Here is a 24,904-nt window from a genome sequence, read left to right on the forward strand (position 1 = left end):
AGAACCACAGACAGGTTTCCTGTGTGCAGCCAGATTAAATTAACGCTTACAACAGCCAAGACAATTTTTGAATGTTTTCTAATTTAAAAACAAAACCAATAGCTCTTTTAGCAAGTTATTTTAACATTACAGATTATTTAATTTTGGTTAGATTCTTGGATCAAGTGAATTAAATATGATAGAAGTTATTCCTAAATCTTAGCTATCAAAAAGTGAAGAGGGCCCTGGCTGGTGTGGCTCAATGGGTTGAACATCAGCCTGAGAACTGAAGGGTCGCTGGTTCAATTCCTGGTCAGGGCACATGCCTGGGTTGTGGGTCAGGTCCCCAAGGGGGGCGCTCGAGAGGCAACCACACATTGATATCTCTCTCCCTCTCTTTCTCCCTCCCTTCCCCTCTCTAAAAATAAATAAATAAAATCTTTTTAAAAAGTGAAGAGGATTTGTGAGTTGTTTGGTCATATTCACATATATATTGATTTTTCCTAGATCTTTTGACTGCTGGTATTTCATCTTAAGAGTGGCAGTTAAGAATGGGAAAATGTTGCCCCCCCAACCGTGGTTTAGAACCCACTGAAACTGGTGGGGTAGACATTTTACCCCAATATAAACCTTTTAGTGATGGAGCTAATTTACTCTTTTCAAACTGTGACATCTTCCTTGTAAGAGAGAAGACATAGAAAGTCATCTTGAGCGTGAGCTAACTTCTAAAATCAACATCTTGGTGAATTTCAGGTTAAATGAGTCATAAGTCTTTGGACAAAGATTTTCTGCTTTAGAAAGAGAAAGCGCTTGGAAAAAATGTCAATTTGGTTTTATTAAAATGGAAATATTTGAAAAATAGGTTTCACTAGTGAGCCTATCATATAACAAGTTTCCGCACACATTTCTCTAGTCCCTTCTGTGAGTCTGCGGAGCTGCGGTCCCCACGGGCCAAGTGTCAACCATCGTGAGATGCATTAGCCTCCATAATCTTTCCCCAGAGTGAGATATATATATATATATTTAAACACGGCACAAGGTGAAAATTTTCACAATATTTTGAAGGCAATGTCATTTGCTTTGAAACTGTATTCTTAAAACTACTTCTCCCCAATGAAAGCTGAAGTTAGCATTATTTGCCTGATAGAAAAATGGTCTCTTTTTACTCTGACCCTTTAAGACTTGACAATGTCATGGCAGGCAACTCGCAGTCCAATTTATATGGAGTAACGGTACAGTCAAACTTTTATATTTGATTTTAACGCATAGTGACTGTTTACTAGCTGTGTTCCTGGTTGTATGGCTTGATTTTTTGACAGTTGAGTACACCCCTGGCTCCTGTGGAAACATCCGTCTCTGTGCTATCAATCCTAAAATCTTTATCGTCTGCTCTGCCCTGCCCTGCTAATGTTAGCTGGGCATTTAAGGATCTCCCTGGGTGTCTGTGCCTGTGTGTGCTTCCAGCACGCCAAACCTATCAGGTCCCAGTTTTAAGTACCTTTGTCTTCTCTGGTCACTCTTCCTTCCCCTGTGTTTCCTGTTCAGTGGCTGGCACCATCTCCCCAATGAGGGCCTCTGGTCATCCTAGAGCCTTCCTTTCACTCACCACACCAACTCACTGGCCGTTAATGCCTGATGATTCTGCCCCTAAAATGCTTCTTTTTTTTCCATTCCAGCCCCAACTCAGGCACAGTAATTTTTTCATTGGTTCAGAACAAAAGTTGCAAATGGGCTTCTCTGTTGGTCCTTCCTTTCTGCCACTAGATCTTTCTATGCATATAGTCATACTTGAGTATAGGACTTACCTGTCTATCCCCTTTCACCTACTCCCCATCGCTGTAGGAGCTGCTCCCTACCACCTGACACAACCCCCTTCTTCTGTTCTTCTCTCCTACCCCTCTGCTCCCGGGCACGTATCCATATATAGCTTTAGCTACTACTAAAAACCTTTGAATATACCACACACGTCCATCTAAACTTTTTCTCTTTTGATCCTCATCACTTAAGGCTCATTTTCCTGTCTTCACACCCTCCCCCTTCTGGAGGTATTGTAAACATTCTTTCGTCTGTGTCCTCTCCTAGCACAATTTTATTCTCTTTCACTGTCCCTGGGTATACCCCATTATGGTTAATTGTCTATGTGAGGCTTTCTCGGGCTACATTATGAATTTCTCAAGAGAAAGCCTTGTTTCCATCTCTTGTAAAATTAAAGTCCCTGTTCAGTGTTTGGGATTTAATAATCACCCTATCAATATGTGCTGAAGCAGGGGTGTGCTGAAATGTGTACACATTCTCATGGGTGCAGTTACTATACCTATGGAGAAGTAAAGATTAGAATAAAGCAAAAAGTTCCTTTGCCAGTGTTTTCTGAGAGCAAGGGGTTTAAATTTATGGCAGACATGGGAATTTCCCTGAAAAGTCAGAGAATAGTGAATGGCAGTATCACCTGCAAATTACTGTTTAAACAAGACCCACTGTGGCATTGTCTCTGGCATTTGTTATCAATGTATTGTATTGATGATTTTTGAAATAAGAGCCACTCTCTGTCCAGGGTGGCATTGAATTGATTGGTTGGCACGTATTAACTGGTTACTATGACTTGGTTGGCAGTAAGGTGAAATTTACTCAACGAAATGCATACTCAAAAAACGTGTCATCTCTGTCTTCTCCTTGTTAAAGCAGAGGTGGAAAGAGAACGTTAGTAAAGTACTAGATGTCATGATAAGACACATTGTAAGAAAGAAAAGAGAAACACGGAGCAAGAAAAAAATCACGATGACCTGGAGAATTAATGAAATGCCTTATTAAGGAAAACTTATTTCACTGGCTCTTGAAAAATAAACAAGGAGTACATGAGGGAGAAGGAGGAATTCTGCATGAAGAGAGTGATGTGGCCGATGGACAGGATGATCGCTGTTCTGCCAGCCAAAACTCAGCTGGGGATTTTAGCAAACGTCTCTACTGTTACCATTTACGAATTGGAGGCTATTTTGTTCCACGTTGTTCTCTTTCTCACAGGCGGATCGGACATCGAATATCTAGACCTCTATAAGCCTGTCGTGTGGTTCTGGATCCTCGTGGGGCTCGCTTACTTCGCCGCCGTCCTGAGCATGATCGGGGACTGGCTCCGAGTGATCTCGAAAAAGACGAAGGAAGAGGTGAGAACTCAGAAGCTTGCACAAAACACTTCTATTTCGCTAATGTAATAAAAATTTAAAAAACATTTTTACATTTATTTAAAAAATATTTATGTTTCACGTAAATTTGTTGTACAAGGCTATCCTATAAGTTATAATTCATTCCCTTATACATACTAAACACTTCAATGTTCCAGATGCTACCTAGGTGCTTAGGGTAATTTGTAATAAAAGAGGTGTAATTAAATTTTCTCATTATATCTTTTTTGTTTTCCTTTTTTCCTTAAAGGAACAAAGTAAATTTTATTCCATAAAGGAAAGTACAATAGGAAATATTTGTGTCAACATATTTGTAGCATGGAAAAGTGAATATATTATATAATATTAATTTTTTCCTATTTTAGTCACTTTATTTCCTTTTTTGTTGTGTTTATATAAATAATATAAATGTGTTCTAGTCCCAATGTGCACACACACATATGTGCCCCAGAGCTGTGCGCGCTAGCCAATTTCTTTATATATGAATTTCAGCTGCTCAAAAAGAGATCCTTTTACCTATTTTGAACAACTATATATATAGAAATGAACATTAGAATTTTGGCTCATGACACTTGGGAAAATTTAAATCCAGTTTAGAAATTGTATAGTTTGAGACAGAGAAAGAGAGAAAAATCATGGTTATTTTCACTACAATGTATTTTCAATGTACTTTTAAGAATCTTAAGATGCTAAGGGAAAAAAGAGATTGTAAATAGGAACCATTTTTGATGATATAGCTAAGAAGAGAACTTCTCAAACATCTAGCCATAAACTGGCTTGCTTTGAAATGGTTTCTAAAAAACACACACTTGCATTTTTAGAAAAAATAAAACGACTGAACAGAATATATGTCTTATAGTTAAGAAAAGCGTTATTTTGTGAAATATATATATTGCACACATATTATAAACATACTATACATTATATGCATGCATGCATATGTACATACTAATACTGTGGATGGATCACAGTTAGAAAGCCACTAAAGAATGTATAGAATGGGGAAGTTTTATCTTTATTATGTTGGTATATTTAATTAAATATTAAAGAATATTTAATTAAAGTTTTAAAAGCTGTATGTTAGAAACCAGTGCTTTTGGAATGGGGCTCTCTGATGCAAAGCATCAGCGCACTTTCCTGGAGTAATGCGATGACCATCTGTAGGAGCGCTCGGGCTGCCATCACAAGACCCCACAGACTGTGCAGCGCAAACAACAGAAATGTGTTTTCTCCCAGTTGAGGAGGCTGGGGGGCCGGCAGCGATGGGGTCTGGGAGGCCTCTCCGCAGCTCGCAGATGTTGCCTTCTTTCTGTGTCCTCGTGTGGCCTTTCCTGTGTGCACACGCAAGGACAGAGAGGGCTCTGGTGGCTTTCCTCCTCCTCTGAGGACACCATGCGGTTGGACCAGAGCCGCACCCTTCTGACCTCATTTAACATTAACCGCCTGCCTTAAGGCCTGATCTCCAGACACAATCACGTTGAGGGTTAGGGCTTCGACACACGGATTTGTGGAGAATACAGCTCAGGCCATAGCACCATTCTCCGAAATAAACTTAAACGTCTACACTGGTTGGTTTATTTAATAGGAAAAACAGGTTTGTGTGTCTCCTGAGGACTGATCTTCATGATTCTCAACCAAAAGTATGAGATGTATCATTGTGTTTTCATGCTTTCAAACGCTGAAAAGTAGTAAACTATTTTCTTTTTTGGCTTCTGCCTAGCCTTGGGAGTAACGTGTTCTTTCTGGTGACCGCATCTGTAGGAAGCTCATGTGAGTGAAGGCCATGAGCAAGTTCATGTGAACCTTCTGGAGCTGCAGCTGCTGCAGATAGCCGAGCCAGTTGAAGTGGAGCTGTCACTCTGAACAGATGTGTGCTTTCTTTTTTTTTTTTTAAAGATTTTATTTATTTTATTTTTAGGGAGGGAGAGAGAGAGAGAGAGAGAAACATCAATGTGCGGTTGCTGGGGGTTATGGCCTGCAACCCAGGAATGTACCCTGGCTGGGAATCGAACCTGGGACACTTTGGTTCCCAGCCTGCGCTCAATCCACTGAGCTATGCCAGCCAGGGCTAGATGTATGCTTTCTAATTGAAGATGCAGTTTAGGGAAGTGACAAAATCAGGTCACAAATTCAACGGAAAACGTGAAGAAAGAAAAGGAAAGATCACCTATAATTTACCTATAGATAGATAATCAGGATCAAAGTCTTTACAGATGAAATGCTACTAGAATTTCTACAGCACTGGAAAAAAAGATTAGATCATTCTCATTTTGGAATAGCTGACGAAAAGGCCCAATGAAATAAACACCAACTAAATCCATTCTAGTTGGCGTCTTTACCTGGGTGAGCCAGGCCAGGGGAAGGTTCAGTATGTATTATTTACCGTCTAAGTCATTCCAGATACTCCAGCTTGTAAACACTTCCTCAGTGTTCAGAAGCAACAAGGTTATTTCTAGTTTTCAGTTTTGATGGATGAAAATGCTAAATAATTTTGATAACTTGGAATCTGCCCCATTAAAAAATGTGACTAGTACAGAATATAAAAAACACAAACTAATATATAGCATCAACTTTCCAGTGGAAAGCGCTAAAACGCATGCTTTCCTTGAATAAAAAGATTTTGACAAGTAATAAACTCCAATCTTACATATTTTTAAACAAATAATCTTATAAAAATTCATATGGTTCTATTACATTTTAAAAACAGATATGATATATTGCTTAATTAGAAACATATCACTCTAATCATATGGGGTCCTATTTCTGTTCTGTTAAAATATATTCTATTTCTGATGAACATTAATTTTAATGAAAGTATTATGTTTAGGATTAAAGAGAAATAGCTTTTAATGGACATGTTGAAATAAAACATGTTGGTATGGCTAATCCGTCTGGAATATTTAAAGAGATGCTTAGTTGGCACAGCCCTGCATGATTTCAGAAATGTCACATATGATTATAGTTGATGTGCATTCCTCAAGGAAAATAGAATGACCTCAGCCATTTTTCCATGGAGGCATACGACTTTCTGTAAAAGCGTTTGTCTCATTATTTTTAAAGCTCTCATGGAGAGTAGGTCCATGTGTCACACGAAAAACTGATATGATTATCTTTTTCTATGAAGCCGTACACCCCTCTTCTGAAGGACCAAGGTTTTCACTTAGAAAATAAAGATTATTTAGGTATTCTAGATAATACAAGAACATATCTGAGGCAGGTGTAATAAAAATGAGATGTGATCACAGCATTCAGAAGGTAAATTCCTAAGCAAGCAGGGAACAGGGCATCCTGCGTACGTGCAAACCTGGATCAGTTTGCTGCTGCTTACATTCCTCGAGTGGGAAAGGCCTGGATTTGCGTCTAGTTCTTGTAGTTTTGTAGATGTACCACAGAGTTGGGAATGTCCCTGTCCATCTGTGAGGCGAGCACCACCTCTGCCACTACCACAGCATGCCCGCGTGGTGGCGCTGCAGCTGGCCACAGGGAGCGGATGGCCATGCATCAGTCCTTCACCAGTATCGTTTCCTTAGTCTGGAGGTGTCCCCGCCAATGCAGATGCTCACTAGGAGACTGACCTCGCATCGCATTAGGGAAACTCCCTTTGACTGGGAAGCTCTAGTGCCAAGAAGCCTTGAAAGACTGTTTCTAGAACTTCTTATTTGGCCCCAGCATCATGAAGAACCTGAGAATATGGAGGGATGTAGTTGTCTTCTGCTGGTTACCTGGGGAGGGAGCCTTTGGTCTTCTCCAAAGGTCATGCCTTTCCATGACAAAGCCGGGCTGGGAGGCTCTTGATCTTGTCTGGCGATGGGCAACTAGAGAACAGTCGCAGCCTGGGCCCTGGAAAGTCTGCAGTGCAGCGCTTTATCATTGTGTCTTACGGGAGAAGTGCTTTACGTAGGAATGGCTTTAGATGCCATTTGAAATAAGACTTTATTCTGAGAACCTTAGGGAGCCATTGAAGGGTTTGAAGTCGGGGGAAGGAATGATCTTACCCACAGCAAGGAAGGTGGCTTAGTTGGGAGAAATTATTGCCTAGAATAGGGGTCTATTATCTTGTTCAGTGGGACAGAGCTGAAGGCAGAGATTTCAGGATTGTTTGGGTGATAGAAGGGGTAGGGTCTGGTAACCCAGCAGGTGTGGGCAGTCAAGAGAAAGCGGGGATGACATTTGTGATTCTCACTTTGGGTGATACTACAAAACCCAGGAAAATGAGGGGTTCTAAGTGGGTGGGAGAAGGATTGAAAGTGTCATTTTGGACATGTTTCCATGGATAGATGTGTGGCTAATTCAAGTGTGGATGACTGGGTATGCCAGCCTGGAAGGCCGGGAGGATGGGAGCTAGGGAGCTGGTCCAGGGGGCCCTGGGTGACCACGATGTACGTGGCAATGGGAGCTGTGACTACAGACTAGTTCACCGAATGAAGTTTTGTGAAGTAAGTCGGCAAAAGAGCTAAAAATGGATCCCAGAGCGACCCCTTCATTTAAGAGGGCGAATGTAGAGACTATAAAAGACTGTTTAGCAAATAACATAGTCAGATAGACTGATTCATGATAGGGGTCTGTTGGAAGGTCAAAGGAGTTGAGGTCTTGAAGAAAAGACGGTTACAGTAATGGATCTGAATGACCGGGGGGAAGAAATGGAACCCAAGGAAAGGCGGACACAACAACATAAAACGGAGAAACAGTGCAATTAGAATTTCCAATGAGGTCGCGCTCCAGGGATGGCACTTCCGCAGAAACAATGCAAAGTTGCCGCCCTGGGATTGTGCGGGGGAGTGGGCACATCTGAAGGTACTTCTCTGGGCAGGCTCACCAAGCACAGTCCCAGGGGGCAGCACTGATGGTATGTTTTCTGGAATGGGAGCCCTTGGAGCACAGATCATAGAAAACTGTGAACAGTGCCTCCTGGAGTGGTGCAGTGTAGCAGCCCCGATCCTGGGCACCGTGGGCATGCATACGTGGTAAATGTGGGTGGTGGGCAGCGGGGCTGGAGGCGTGAGCTGTGGAGGGACAGTGTCAAAGCAGCAGGAAAGGGGGAAGTCTGGAGGCATGGAGACCAGTTAGGGGATTATTTAAGGTTGATTCATTCCTAAGTCATTCACTTATTCATTAGAAAGGTACTAAGGACTCTGTGATGAGCACTCTGTCAGGCTCTGGGAGCAGCTGCTCACCTGTGGCAGCGGAGGCCGATCTCTGTATTAGAAGGGTTACATGGGTGGTGCATTTCCTTACTGGTCTTTGCGGTGTTTGCTCTTACTTTCACTTTTACTTTTAGAGATGAAAAAAGGAGTTTTGAATAAGAACGTACTTAGTCTTTGACTAGTTCAAATGGCCTGCTTGTACTTTGTCCTTTTCCCGCCCTCCCATCTTCAGAGAGCACGTCAGACTTTGTGGTCATTGCTTTGGTTGCTGACGTACTCAGGAGAGGGAGAATTACTGTGTAGCTCCAACTTTTTCTTGGTGTTTTTATTGTTGTTCTCTTGTTGAGAAACTAAAGCAATTAAGAACGATTGTTGGCACAATATACAATGATCCTAAGACTTCACAGGTTTGTATTTTAAGTCATATAACATAAAATAGAGGCAAGCAGTGTCACGATGGGCTATTAAAAATAGGGCATGTGTACAGGTCTCTGTTTTCTGCCCGACTGCACTCTGGGGAACAGATCAGAGCAATCACACTCTGAAGTTCCTCTCCTGGCCTGTATTTGGTTCTACCTACTCATGCCAAGGAGGAAATTCCCTCTCTTTCCAGTCCCAGACTTGGCCCAGAAAGTTATTACTTATTTAGTAAATGGGCCATTGGAAAGGAAAATAAAAATAAAAAACAAATAATATAAAATAATAATATAAGACTTGAAATAAATTATGCTTTGAGGCAACAGTAACTCTCATATGTGAGTAGATGTCTAATTTCCAAGTGCATTTTGTGAACCATCAGATCTGTAGGACCAAGACCCCTGATTATGTGTCTATGTCATCTTAGTGACATGTTGGATACCGTGAACCTTGGAGGGTCCAATATTAGGAAGTTTTTTCCAAGTCAAAAATAGGATTTGAGAGTGGTAGAAGTAGAAATGCTTTTCTTCTGGAATATACTTTATGTCTTTAAAATATTAAAGATGATAATGCTGTGAAGTCCCCAGCTGCCCCATAATGGCTAATAGGGACACTGTAGCACAGGGAGGTAAGTCAGGTGATTTGCTTCAGGCCACACAGCTCTTCAGTGGGTGAGGGGTGGAATCAGTAATCATCCCAGTGGGATTCGCTCCTGGGTCCAGCCTTCTAGCCTTTTTGCTATGCTGCGTTCCAAGAGCTCAAGAAGTTGGTTATGTGTTTTTGTTACTGTCCTTCTTTTCTTCTTTTCATTTTATACATAAGTAATATCAACACATTAGAAGTAAGTACCCACATCTAACTCATGTTAGTTGGGTTACTATGTAGCTACAAAGAAGAGCTTTATGAATAGTTTGGTCCCTAATTGTGTTCCCATATAGATCAGTGCATCTTCAAACATACAATTTTAACATTCTTCTAAATGAATCGAATTAGTTTCTATGATCTCTGGAAGAAATGCCTGGGCTTTGGGAGCCCATACAATTGAGATTTAATTCTATCTTAACTGTTTGCTAACTCTGAAAACTTCACCAGAAAATACCTAATCGGAAGGGATTCTGAGTCTCCATTTTCTTTTAAAATGAGAGTTAGCCTCCTTTATGAGATTGCTTGGAGATTCAGTGGGTACAGTGTGGGATGTGCTAAGTGCTTACTAAATGCTCGTTCTTTTCTTCATGGGTTTCAGAAGAAATTAGTATCAAATATTTTCCCACATCAGATAATCCTGTAACATTCTAAGATTATCACCTCTATATCATTATATATTCTACATGAGCATCAAAGGCTGAGAATGCTTACATGCCTGAACATCTTGTTGAAATAGTAAGTAAATGCAAACCAAAAGGTAAGGGAACATTAAGGTATATTGTTGCTGGAAGTTAATAGCAAACCCTGAATTCAGAATAGCCTGCAAAAAAGTAGGTCTAGGAATTTTAAATACGTTGCATGATCTGTGCACTGGAAAACTAATTCCTACATTAAATGCTTTTCTTAAATCCATCCATTACTATCATCTTAGTTCTTTTCTAGAATGGGAGCCGTACGTTTCCTCGTGTCCTGATGTGACTGGGTAGAATTCACTTGTATTTTCTTTTTATGAAACGAAGGAAGAGCGTTTCAGTTGTTGCTTTTAAAATAAACACAGGCAGGAAGATTCCTTCTTTTTTTCATTTTTAGATTTTAGGTTGAACTCTTACTGTTTCTCAATTGTATCTTCTTTTTGCTTCAGGTATTCCACAGAATGCATTCTGGTAGTGACAATTCAGAGTTATTTTTTCTATTCATTTGTTCATAATAGGAAAGTAAGTTAATAGTTTTTGCCTCAAAGCACTTTGTAAGTAATTTCATTTTCTTTAGCTGCAGAGCACATTATAGGGATTTAATGCATCAAGATATAATGCTATCCATCTCTTTCGACTGCTTGGAGATTGCCATCTGCTCTGAGAATTTGTATTAGGGGAAGCAGCCGCTATGAACTTTGCTTTTAACATTGTTTTTGGATTTTCTGCATCAAACCAACGTATTTTTGCTTGCTGTATTTAGAGCTAAAATCAATCACGTTCTACAAAAAAATAAAACCTATGTTTGATGAGAACACAAGCAAGGGGCCAACAAAATGATTTTATGTTTAGTTTCTCTTCATAGACGGCTCTTTCTAAAAGAATATTTGTTTGTGTTTGGTTTGGCCTGATAGTGGGGTGGGAGGGGGACATTGAAGTTTAATCATGGATTATTTGATCATCTTTTACAACAGAGTGCATTATTTCTTTTGTGTTCAGTGGGTGGGACCCTACTTGTAGTAAGGGAATTTAGTTCTTCCTGCCCGAAACTCATTTGAACCAAACAACAGCTTGCAATGAACAATCTGTCTATATGTGCACACACATACATGCACACAGATACAAAATCTCCTCTTTGTGAACAAAGGTGAACTCTTGTTCTTCTTTATGAAATATTCCAATTTCTCTCCCCTCCGAGGCCCATGCTAGTATTGCACTTCTCTTCACCCCTGTGGTTGGTGAGCCGTATGAATAGTTCTGGTCAGTGAACTGTGGGCAGAACTGTGTGAGAAAATGGGAAGGAGATTGAATGGTGCCTGTGAAACCCTCAGGAGAGTACTTGCCTCGGGCACAATGACCACAGGAGGTCACGGTGCCATGTCAGCCTGGGTCCTGAGTAGCCACAATGCTCAGGGCCCCTGCGGACGTGTCAGGGGCATGTAGCATGAGTGAGAAATGAACTTGTCCTTGAAAGCACTAAAGTTAAGGGGCTGTTTGTCCTAGATTTTATCCTCTCCTATCTGCACTAGTCCAGTAAAACTCCATAATTATTTTGTTGCTTTATTTCAAGGAAAGAGTTAAAATAACCATCATTATGATCACCATCATCATTTGGGAGATTTAAACTTTATGCACCGTGCTAATATTTGGTGAGTTTAGTTTTAGTTCAGTTTGCAAATCTCATAGACTTAGATATATTATTTAAAATGTATTATCTGTATTTATCTTATTTAAGATTTGCTAGTGGTTTTATTTAAATAGAAACATCAGGTAAGAGTTGAAGCGAAGTAGAGAAACCTGCTTTTTAAGGAACCTATGTGTGGAGACCAGTCACCCCTGCTCCTGTGAAAAGGCGGTCTCGGATGTTGAGTGATACTGAATCTGTTTTATCTGTGAGTGTTCCAAAAGAAAGGATCTTGAACTGGTGTTGTTTCATGAAACCAATAAATTAAAACCAAAGTAATCACAGATATAAATGAGCAGCATATCTTTATATAACATTTTGAAATTTATTAGGTTGAACCATATGAAATTGTTTATATTCAACTATTTTTGACTTTAAGACTCACAACTCCGTATGGTTCAACCTAATAGTTTAAGGAGCTGTATTTACAAGCCAGTTTCCACAAATATAACTTTCCTACTATAATCTATACGTGAGAGTATGATCTGTACACTAGGCCACATCACATTTGGCTGGACATTTCTGGTATCCTTTCTTTAGTCATTGCTTGGCTGAGAACTTCTCAAAATTCTGTTTTGCTTATGTATACACTGATGATCTCATCTCCACTCAAACACAAATTTGTTGTACTTGGGTGTTCCGGAAATCTATCTCTGTTACACTTGTCACTCCAGACTGTAGTTCATATCCCTTGTCACTTGGCCGTGTCGTAACTGCTTCTGACGCCGAAGCTCCGTTGGGGGCCACCGCGCTCCGGTCAGGAACGTACAGTCCCCACACTCTTCCCCGTAGCCCAGCTAAGGGGTGGCTGAACCAATACAGACCTTAATGAAAGGCTTGAGGGTAATGTAAAGGAGTTACAGACAGAAAAGGAAAACTTCATGCTGGGTAATCACACAATATTGTTCCTCGAGTCCATCAGTCATCTTCTCAAAGGGGCCCCTCTCGGCCTTCTTGCTCTGCAGTCCCTGGCTTGGTGGCATATGGCAGGGGTCTGCTTCTCACTCAGGGACCCAGCCAGTGGAAGGCTATGTTGACACAATAATAATAAATACACTGTATAACATGTGTGCATATTATGTATAACATATGCAAATATACTCTCCCCCAAAATGGAAATAGGCATTCAAATCATTAAACATGATACTGGATATTTCAATCTGAAGCAATTTCATATGGATCGCCTCCTCAGGTAAGGCTGTTCCCAGGAACAGTGGATAGGTACTTGACTTATGTGTCTGAGATTAAACAAACAAGCAGACATATAAACAAACACAAATAAACAAACCCGCTTTCCAAAGTAGTCAGCTTTGTAATGAAGAAGGCCCAGCTACAACAATACACTCTGGCTCTAGCATATGTGGCTGCTCATGACCCATGAAATGTCTTTTTCCACCTTTAGAAGTAAGCAAAACAAAACAAAACACTTCTCACATCTTCTAGCTGTGTATGCTTGCCATGAATAGTTTTTCACCACTCTGGTTTTACTCTCTTCATAATCCCTCCACAGCAACCAGCACTTAGGTATCTTTTGAGCCCAATGTTTGTATGAAACATTGCCCCAAAGTTTAGTGGAAAACATCAACCATATTGAGAAATCTTACTATAGAAGATTTAATTCCCAAACTGGAAACTATGTTTATGAATGTAATGATATTTTTCATGTGATTTCTCACTAATGCCAAGGTTTGCTGTGTGTTGATGGACTCTCCAATTTCTTGGTGCTATTCTGAGGAGATGACATTTCTTTTAGTGAGGGTATTTTTATGCCATCCGATCTTTGTATATATATGCACATATATATATATATATATATATATTCATCTTTATACGTAAATGTGAGTGTATCTACATAGGTACACTCATCTTTATACATAAATATATAATATATAGACACGTATACATACATACTCTCCTTTATTCCTATTTGAGGCATTTCTGCCATGCTTTGAGAGGCTGTTGGATAGACTTAGCTTAAATATAAATTCAGTGTAAGGCCTACTGTTTTGGGTTCAATACATATTTCAGAATTAGCAATAAAGGCTGCAAGGACATGTATATGTACATGCATATGTATATGTATATGTAAGCAGGGCAAGATAAAAATTGATTTCCTATTTTGAAGCCATGTGCATTGCAACATGCAAACTTTGTCATAAGTGTGAATTAACCAAAAGGCAGTAAGTATAGTCTAAGTTTCAGATTAGAAGAAATAAGAATTTCATTGAGTCGTGTTTCTGGTATGCACGATGGGGACTGTTAGTGCCACTTGCAAAGGGTGCTCAGTGCAAGTGACTTCAGTCCATCACTGATTGGTTTGTTCATCAGACATGTTTTGACTGTGATGGTGTGTCAGGCATTTTACTAGGTATTGGGAATAAAGGTGTAGAAAAGTCACTGCATTTGCCCTAGAGGAGAAATTTATAGGCAACCGTGTACTAATAATTACTACGGGGTAGGCGCCACAATAGAGACACAAAGGAGGTACATCTGGTGCCGTGGTGCACAGAAATGGAATTACTAAATATAATTGGATGAACTGGGGGAAACTACCTAGAGAAGGGGATATCCCTGACTTTCTTTCCCATTTTACATTTAATCTGATAGCATTGATCTGAAAAAATATTCAGTCCTATGGCATCAATCTTCAGTGTATCCAGAGTCCACCTGCTTCTCACCTGCTCATCATCCCCTTCTGTGCCACCATTAGCCCCCACCTGGGTTATTTAAAAGCCTCCTAACTTGTCTCCTGCTTCCTCCTTTGTCTGATATAAAGTCTGAGCTCAACTAAGATGCCAGAAGAATCCTTTGCAACAAGTCATATGATATTTCTCTGCTTAGCAGCTTCCTGATGTCTTTCCATTATTTTCAGAGTAAAAATTAAAGTCTTTGAAATAGCATTAAGGGTTCCACATGATCTAGCCTCCCTTACCCTAACTTCTGCTCTTACTATTCTTTGTCTTCACTCACTCCTCTCCAGCCTCACTACCCCTCGGTGTTCCTCCCACAGCAGGCCCGCCCTGCCCCAGTGCCTTTGCACTGACCGTTCCCTCCTTCAGCGATGCCTTTTTTCCCCAGATACCTGCCTAGCTCCATTCCTAATGTCTCCAAGTCTTTTCAACAACATGAATGTCAGAGGTTTTAATATTTTTGAGTACATACAACATATTACTTTCATGAGTGCAACAGAATGATTCCATATTTGTATATATTGTGAAACAATCACCACAGTAAGTGTAGTTTAGGTACATCTGTCAGTATACATAGTTACAGCATTTTGTCTTGTGATGAATACTTTTAAGATCCACTCTCATAGGAACTTATAAATAGGCAGCATAGCCTTGACTGGTGTGGCTCAGCTGAGTGTGTGTTGTCCTACAAAGTGGAAAGGTTGCAGTTTCAGTTCTAGGCCAGGGCACATGCCTGGGTTGCGGGTTTGGTCCCCAGTCCAGGCACGATTGATGATGTTTCTCCCTTGCATTGATGTTTCTCTCCTTCTCTTTCTCCCTCTCTTCCCCTTTCTCTAAAAATAAATAAGTAAAATCTTTAAAATACATACATAAGTAAATAAGCGAGCAGTACAGTACTATTAAGCATAGTTGCCGTGCTGTACACTATATCCCTTGATTTGCTGACCTTATAATTTCGCCTTTGTTCCTTTTGACTCTCTTTACCCACCCATGTTGCCTACCCCGACACCCCCACCTCTGGTAACCATCAATCCACTTTCTGTATCTATGAGCTGGCTTCCTTCCCTCCTTCCTTTCTTCTTTCTTATTCCACGTATAAGTGAGACTATCCAGTATTCATCTTTCTCTGACTTATTTCACTTAGCTTAATGTCCTCAAGGTCCATCCATGTTGTGTCATGCTTCCGTTTGACTGGAATAAAAATGTTCCTGGCTTTGGGATGCTATGTAGTTTCAGGCCTATGAAAAGGGAACATGTTTTAGATTGATATCCCAGAGAGACAGCAGTTTCCTTATCCTACACAGGGCCAGTGGGAAAGCTCACAGGCTTCTAGCAGTTCTGGTCATGCAGTGGGGCAGCGGGGCATCATCAGTGGTCTGGGAAGGAGGACTAATGGAAACCGACCAAGTCAGAGCACTCTTCTCATTTCAGACAAGCGATGCAACCTTACAAAAAAGTTCCCCCAGTTTTATAAGCATTGTAAGCTATGGAATTACTCGAAGTGATGGTTATATAGTCATATGCTGAAGGTGGATCTCATAAAACAGTACTTCCTTAACACAAATAGAGGAGGTGTTAGAAATATAATTTGAAGTTGCCTCTAGAACCCCTACCTTGCCAGATAAATGGTGGGTTCTCCTGATTAGAAGCAGTGTAAGATGAAAGCATGTAACTCAGAAGTGTTGTTTCAGAAGCTCTTGGGAAATGCGGAAGTTCTAGAATTTAATATTTGGTAAATATCCTGTGACTAATCCATTTCTCCTGTTATCTTTGTGAATCTTTGCAAACATCCCTCATTTAACACTCCCAGTTGGGTCAGAAACAAGTTCAGATGTACATATCTCATCATTGCCCCTCTGAACCAGTGTACTAATAAAGTTACGTTTCATTTGTCCACATGTGGCACCCGTGAATAGTATGATAGTCTAATGTTTTTTAAAGCGCTCAGGCAGCTGGGTATTTCATTCCACAGAGTGGTCATCTAGGTGGCGTGTCTCCTATTAGGCAGCCTAGCAGTTCGAAGAGATTTTTAAACTAGTGAAAAATGCATTGGTTATGGTAATTGGCAGTTTTTTCTCATTCCATGGAATTTTCCACCTTCTGTTATTCAAAATGTAGGAGCAGCCAACTTTTACATCTGAAGGCAAATAAGATAAGGAAGGTAACGAGAGGGGGAACCATTAAAGCCTTTGAGAGCTTTGTGATGAGCCCTGAGGGTGTTATAATCAGACCTAGACAAAAGTCCGTCTAACGCCTCACTCTGAGCCCTGGTTTAATGTGAGCGATAATGAAGCTGGGTTTGCAATCATCATCAAATCAAAAATAATAAGGAACACCGGCAAGATCCCCGTAGAGGTGTTTGGAGTTGTCATTTCTTCTCTCTGCCTTTTCTCACCTTCCTGAATATTCCTTACCCCTTCAGTACTCATCGTAGCGCAGGCTTCATAAAATAACCAAACCGAGGTATAATAGAAACCCATTATAATACAGCTGTCTGTTAAATGGATATAGACAGAAATAGATCAAACCATGTTCTCTAAAGCATAAAGTGCTATCATACGTGCTATACATGAAAGCCAGCCCGCTGGGGGAAATTAGCAGCGGAAGGGAGGGGGTCCCGTTTCATTGTCTCTCTGGGTAGCGCTCTTTACCCTTTCTGTGGTCTCAGCAGATGCTCCGGACAGCTCGGACTGCTGAGCAGAGGAGTGGAGGCGTGCGTGCCCATCACGCTGCCTTTCCAGACACCGTTCAGAAGCATTTGTCGGACGGCTATTAAAACATTGGTCTTTCACTTGCCTCTCACAATGGACACTTGCTGTGTTTTACCCTTACCCTCAGAGGAGTTGTTTTTCCCTAATTCTAAATCTGTAATCAGTGGGCTCAGCTGGGGAGGCAAGTCCACGCATTTCTGACATTGTATGTATGACACCCAGAGTCAACCCTCGTACTCTTCTCGGGTGAGAGCTGGCCTGCCCTGCTGTTACTTTCTCAATATTTTCAGTCCCTTCCTTTATCTCCTGCCTTTTCTTTCTGTTTCTTTGGCAGCCTCATTACAGTGTGGCCAAGTTAGTTGAAATACAGCGGCACGCTGAGAAGACTGAGACTACAGAAGTCTCAGTGCTGTAGAACGCGCCAGTGGTTTCCCGGGTTTGGCGACGGCAGCCATGAATACTTGCTTCTGGGCAGTGGGGCCGGCGCATTATTAGGCCCTCTCTTGCTGCCTTGACTTGTTGAAATTGAGCAGGGGGAAATTTTTGGTTTTGCATTCTTTTCCAGAAACGCATGGTCACTTTTGCTTTTTTTTTCCTTAAAATTTTCTATGCTTTCATAAAAGAATAAAAGCATAATTCTCTATGGTCCAATTTTTTTTAAAGATTTTATTTATTTACTTTTAGAGAGGGAAGGGAGGGAGAAAGGGAGAGAGAGAAACATCAATGTGCGGTTGCTGGGGGTCATGGCCTGCAACCCAGGCATGTGCCCTGACTGGGAATTGAACCTGCGACACTTTGGTTCACAGCCCGACCTCAATCCGCTGAGCTACACCAGCCAGGGGCTCTATGGTCCAATTTAAAGGTGGAGCAAAGGAAGGGCATTCAGTGGACCAGGCTGTCTAATAGAAATAGAATCCAAAACACAACTGCATGACACATATGTAACTTTAATTTTTCTTTTTTATTGTTTTTTCTTTCTTTTTAAACTTTTGTTCAAGTACAGTTGCCTCCATTTTCCCTCCACCACTCCCCCTCACCCCAGTCATCCCTACCTCCCTCCATCAATCCTGTCCCCCTTTGGCTTTGTCCATATGTCCTTTATCCATGTTATTAGCCTCATGAAAGAAGTAAAAGAAACAGGTGAAATTAATTTTAATAATATATTTTACTTAATATATCTAAACTACTATCATTTTGAATAATATAAAATTTGTAGCTGAGATAGTCTATATTGCCTTTGTAGTAAAATTTCAATATCTGGTATATATTTTATATCCACAAAACATCGTAAATCAGACTGGCCACGTTTGAAGTCTCCAGTAGCCAGAACGGCAGTGGCCGCTGAAGCGGACAGCGCAGCTGAAGACTAATAGCGTAACACAGACCACAGTCTGTGTTATGGAATAGGGGCTAAGACTCTCTGGCAGTAATATGTTCGAAAACAAAGCTGCTGCTTCTGTGCTAATCCTATAGATTGAACTTGGCCTCCCAGAATTGTATTATCCTTAATCGATATCATTTAAAGAGTTCAAAAATAGAAGCGTAAAAGGCTAATTGCAAAGGCAGTGAAGTGTATGTGCAGATTAATATTACATACCGCTTGCCCTATCTGAAGTAGTTCTTGGAGAAGATCTTTGCACGTTATAGTGCTGTTGCTCCTCCCTGCATTTCATCTTTGTCAAAGTGAACAGCTGTACGTGGATTGTCAAGTATGTCAGAGGATTTCTGTAAATGTTGACCACCCACGCCCAAGCAACTCTGCATGGGAGAGTTAACTCTGTGAGAGAAACTTCTGAGAGCAACTTCCCCTTTAAAAAAGAAGTTGGAAATAGAAGTTTCCTGGATCTGCTTAGACCATATTGAATCTTTTCCCCCACATTTCACTTGCAAAGTTTAAATATGGTATTTTTAAGTGGACGGAGCATATATCCAGAGCAAATGCACGAACCTCTGAAAATAATGTCAACAAGGAACAACGAAATGAAGACTTGTTTTTTCTCACACCCGTGGTAGTCACGTCTCATCCTCCTCTTCTGCAGAACCCCCCAGCTGCTCGTCTGCAGCTGGCCCTGGCTCTGGTTCTGGTAATGCACCTGGCCAGAGACTGGGACAGCCCCAGCCTCCCAAGTAACTCTTTCCTTTGACTTTCGTAGACAAAAGGAGTAGTATCTGGCACCTCCTGCAGTAGACTTTCCACTGTGCTTACATTTCAAGAGCACATACTGGATGGAACAACTTTCAATTTGAAAACAATCACCTTTAGTTTGGCTAATGAACTCAATATTTGTGCATCAATATGTGTGATTTAAATATGTTGATAAATTTAGGGGAAATAGTTAAAAGAAAAAGCAGTGAATTTCTTATTCACTGTAAAATTACTACTCTGTAAACTTTTGTGGGGAGATAATTTGAGATTTTTGTGATTTTCCTTTCACCATAGAACTCTCAATTTAAATTTCACTTGTTTACATCAGTACAGACTCACCGATTGATGCTGTAATCAATGGCTTATAATCTGTTGAAATCATCATTTATTTTGATCTTTAAGTTGTCCCAGCCTTGGCCATGGGAGAGTCTTCAAGCTGTCTTCTGGGTCTTCTGCCTATCTTCAAAATGTGGGGGGCAGGTTTTTTTTTTTTTACTTTCTGGCACAAGCAGATGTTTGGGCTCAACTTAAACACTTTCTCTGCCCTCTCCCTGGAATCACTCATTTCTCCAAGGAGTCATGGTTTCTTTTAGAGGATGGTGGTATTTACAAATGAAGACATGGGTGCTTGTCACCAAGTAGACAGAGCTAAGGAATGTGTTTTGTATTTATGCAAATACATATTTCTTTTTTAAAAAAGATTTTATTTATTTATTTTTAGAGAGGGAAGGGAGGGAGGGAGAAAGAGAGAGAGAGAGAGAGAGAGAGAGAGAAAGAGAGAGAGAGAGAGAAAGACATCAATGTGTGGTTGCTGGAGGTCATGGCCTGCAACCCAGGCAAGTACCCTGACTGGGAATCGAACCTGCGACACTTTGGTTCGCAGCCCGCACTCAATCCACTGAGCTCTGCCAGCCAGGGCTGCAAATACGTATTTCCATCGATATTTACTTCATATCTATCTACCTTGAAAACCGTGGGTTCACACTGATATCTCTAATTCCACTCTGGCACATAAATTCCTTCTAGTTTTCTGCAGTTTTATGTTTGTCATTCTTTTCTCTTACGGAGACTGCTGTTAATCTCATTATACACATGTACCTATATTTCTCTTCTGTTTCATTTTTTTAAATTATGTATTGGTTTCAGGTGTACAGTTTAGTGGTTAGACAATCATATACTTCACAAAGTGTTCCCCTCAGTATTTCCAGTGCCCCATTGACACCATACATCATTATCACAATATTATTGACTACATGTGTATTAACATGATCTATAATGCTTTCCAATTTTTAGAAGATATTTAAAATCATGATATAATATTATGATTTTATTATAATATTAATATTCACATTAGTATTATTTTCTTGACATTGTTTTTATTGAAACTATTGTGCTTAATCTTTATACAATTATGTTAATATGCATGGTGTTAAGAAGTAGAGAGATTGCTAACTAAAAAAAGCAGTTTAGATTAAGGAGACCTTATGAATATTACATATACTTTCGTGAAAACCAAAGAAAAACATCATGTACTGTTCTGTCAAGATAATGTGGCACTTAGTAATTACTTTAGTTTTTCTTATTTTAAACCTGGTCGGTAAAGAGAATAATTTGAATTGTTCTTTTTAACAGTACGGTTAAACAGTACAATGAAATGGCAATACTTCAGAAAATGAATTAATGGTAATTATCAGGAATTATTAGTCTAGGCAACCTCAGAAAGTAGAATGCAAAGTGGGCCTCAAATTATTTTTACAGATGTAATGTTTCCAGCTCATCTACCTGCTTTGAATATTTAACTTTTCTCAAGTCATTAAGGCATAAAAGCATCTGAGCAAAGCAAGTTAAAACCCCGCTGTCAAAGGGACAGGAGCCAGCATTGGCCAAGGGGAGAAAAACCCCTTCGGTTCCATTCCTGGTGAAGAAAATGACTTAGCAGCCATGAGATCCTAAATGTTCCGCTTTGCTTCAGGTTCTCTTGAGAATGTCTCTTAGGGAAAGGACTTGCTACCCGTGTTATTCTGCCCACGTCAAAAACAATGATGAGGCCCTGGCTGGCGTAGCTCAGTGGATTGAGTGCAGACTGCGAACCAAAGTGTTGCAGGTTCGATTCCCAGTCAGGGTACATGCCTGGGTTGCAGGCCACAGCCCCCAGCAACCACACATTGATGTTTCTCTCTCTCTCTCTCTTTCTCCCTCCCTTCCCTCTCTAAAAAAATAAATAAATAAAATCTTTAAAAAACAATGATGAGTTCTGCACAGAAATAGAGTATTTTTTAAGAAAAATTAAAGCTCTTCTAAATACTATCAAAATACAACAGCCTCCCCTTATCCATGGAAGATACTTTCTAAGACCTCCCTCCAGGTGGATACCTGAATGCACCGTTAATACTGAGCCCTGTGTATACTGTTTCTTTCCTGTGTGTGCACACCTAAAATAAAGTTGAAACTATTCGTGTGCTTCGGGGCCATTATTAAGTAGAACAAAGGTGACCTGAACACACGCTCTGTGATACCGCAACAGTCGATCCGATAACCAAGGCAGCTGCTGAGTGCCTAATGGGTGGAAAGTGGCTGCAGTGTGGAGACGCTGCACGTCTCTCGTGGGTCAGCGGGAATTTTCACTGTGCTACTCAGAATAGCACCCAATTGCATATTTATGAGTTGTTTCTTTCTGGAATTTTCCATTTAATGTTTTCAGACCATAGTTAACTGTGGATGCTGAAACTAAGGAGATTGAAACTGCAGACAAGGGGGGACTACTGTAATTAGCTCGTAACTGGAAAAAACCCACAGAATTTCAGATAGAATTCCTCACCCAGTTAGGACTCCATGAGAGGGACGGGCTTACCTAGAACGAGTGATTATTATTCATAGTTAATGGAGAACTACATGAGAAGGAAAATGAGAGTCAATTGGAATAGAAACTATAGATAGGCAGGGCAAGATCAGGAGGGAGAAAAGGACTATTCAAGATTGTGGGATTGCCAGAAAAAATGGCCTTGTACCTCAGTGAGAATGAGGAGGGAGTGATTCCAGGGACAGGATCGGCGAAGGTGCTTTGAGAGAAAGAAAGTTTGAAATCGCTGTCTTGCCACAGAGGACAGGCAGAGTAGCAGCTGCCAAATTTCCAAGTCAGACAACAAATTTGCACTGCAGAGTAGCCATCGGCAAGTCAATAGAAAATTGTTGCTGGGATGGTCATCTCTGGAAATGGACAATTTCGAATATTAGCAAATTGTGATTATTATTCATCTATTAATGATCAAACAACAAGTTACCACTAAGTTAGAATTACCCTGAATGTGAGGGATTTCACAGGTGCGTCCAGATAAACTAAGCAGGAGGTTTAAAAATGGTATAGTGTTCAACCCTTTGGTGAGTGAGGGTTACATTTTGTAGAAAACAGAATCCATGCAACAGCATGATTTCACAGTGTACAGCCTCTCACGTATTAGCTAATACTCAACAGTGGCATTTCAGGTAATCCCAGCTGGTGGGGAGATGGTGACTTTTGCCGTGTGGAACAGGCACTTTTAGATGACATGCATCTTGGATTTTGTTCTTTTATCAGAAGTCAGGGTTGGATTGATTATGTCTTCCTGTCATGGAAGTGTGGCTCGGAAGAAGACCAGAGGGGCATAGAAAATACAAGGAAATACTGCTCCTCACAAATCAGTTTCCTCTCTTGGCAAAATATGCTGCTGGCATTAGGTAGAGTCCTTCCGAGAAGAATAATCTTAGAAATGCGGTTGATAAAGACCAAGCATTGAAAAGACCTGCGTTATTTAAACATTTTTCAAACTGAGGACTGAAAATTCTCTGTAGGCCACGTTACCCTTTCTGTTACTAAGATGACTGTAATGAAGATGGACTTTAGGTAGAAACAAGGAGACTTTCAGAAGTGAAGTCATACACAAATGGAAAATCAGGGCAGGGAATTACCTGTCGTCGCACCTCAGTGTAAAGTAGGATGAATTACACTTTAGCAAATTAGAGGTGATTCGGAAGTATCGACTCAAACCTTCTCAATCATTTTTTCAGCATTTTCCAATTGAGGTTTAATTACATACAATCTTGATTTATTTCTGGGACACAATATAATGATTCTATATTGGTATGTTCTGCAAAATGATCACCCCAATAAGTCAACATCTGTCAGCATGTTTTTCCTTGTTACATCCTTTTTTTCCTTGTTACATCATTTTTTTCTTGTGATGAGAACTTTTAAGATCTACTCTCTTAGCAACTTTCAAATATGTAATATGGTGTTATTAATGATAGTTGCCCTACTGTATATTATATCCCCATGAGTTATTTATTTTATAACTGGAAGTTTGTATCTTTTGACTCCCTGGACTGCCTTAATCTATTGTGCTTACTTCTTCTTAATCCCCTGTCTCTGGTAACCAACAATTTGTTCTCTGTATCTGTGAGCTTTTAAATTTTTTTTTAGATTCCACATATAAATGGGATCATATGGTATTTGTCTTTTTGTACCTGACTTATTTCACTTAATGTCATCATGGTCATCCACGTTGTTACAAATGACAAGATTTTATTCTTTCTATGGCTGACTAATATTCCATTTTTTGGCGTGTGTGTGTGTATAACACTTTCTTTGTGCTTTCATCCACTAGTGGACGCAAAGATTGTTTCTGTATCTTGGCTATTGTAAATAATATGGCAATGAAAATGGGGGAGCATATATATTTTTGAGTTGAGTTCTTAATTTTTGGATAAACACCCAGAAAAGGAATTGCCAGGTCCTATGGTAGCTCCGTTTTTAATTATCTGAGGAACTTCCTTACTGTTTTCTGTAGTGGCCGCACCAATTTAAATTCCCACCGGCAGTGCACAAGGGTTCTCTGTTCTTCACATCTTTGCCAACACTTATTATTATTTTTTTTATAATAGCCATCCTAGCAGGTGTGAGATGACATCTCGCTGTGGTTTTGATTTGCATTTCCCTGAAGTTTAGTGATGTTGAGCACCTTTTCATGTACTTATTGGCCATCTGTATGTTTTGGCAAAATGTCTATTCAGATCCTCTGCTCATTTTTACGTTGGATTCTTTGTTTTCCTTTTTCTTTCTGTCTTTTCCTTTTTTGCTAATGAGTTGTGGTGGTTCTTTATATGTTTTGGATATGAACTACTTATCAGATGTGTGATTTGCAAATATTTCCTCCCATTACTTAGGTTGCATTTTCATTTTGTTGACTCACAGTTCTTTTTTATTTTCCTTATATCATTAAAAATTGAAGACTCTTTCAAGGTATTATTTTTTTTACTTTGATATCTGGATAAGAGAGACTCTCATTGGAAATTGAGGTCTAATTCTGATATGCGTGTTGAGCAAATAAATAGCATTCCGTAGAGAACTCTGCCCTCATAAGGTTGATTCAGGGCTGGGTGGGCTACCCACTGAATCTGCACAGGTAATGTTACAACACCGGCAAGGGGAGATTCAAAAGGAAAAGAAAAAACATTCAAGAATGCCTGCAACTCAAGAAAAGTCAACACTAAAAGCCCAAGGTTTGGTACATAATAGATATTTAGTAGATGATTTTTGAAATCCAAATTTTACATTTTTACATATTTATACTTTTATTATCCTTGC

The 24,904-nt window shown here is 40.1% G+C and overlaps 1 protein-coding gene across 6 annotated transcripts in view; it reads left to right on the forward strand.

Annotated features, from left to right (window-relative positions):
• KCNK2 (potassium two pore domain channel subfamily K member 2) overlaps positions 1 to 24,904 on the forward strand; it is a 160,712-nt gene that overhangs the window by 123,256 nt on the left and 12,552 nt on the right. For all 6 annotated transcript variants that reach the window (XM_036015995.1, XM_036015997.1, XM_036015996.1 and 3 more), the window contains exon 6: positions 2,998 to 3,137. In XM_036015995.1, coding sequence (XP_035871888.1) covers positions 2,998 to 3,137 — 140 coding nt within the window. The remainder of the gene's footprint in view (positions 1 to 2,997; positions 3,138 to 24,904) is intronic.

Source organism: Phyllostomus discolor, chromosome 14, assembly GCF_004126475.2.
Source record: "Phyllostomus discolor isolate MPI-MPIP mPhyDis1 chromosome 14, mPhyDis1.pri.v3, whole genome shotgun sequence".
Taxonomy (NCBI): domain Eukaryota; kingdom Metazoa; phylum Chordata; class Mammalia; order Chiroptera; family Phyllostomidae; genus Phyllostomus; species Phyllostomus discolor.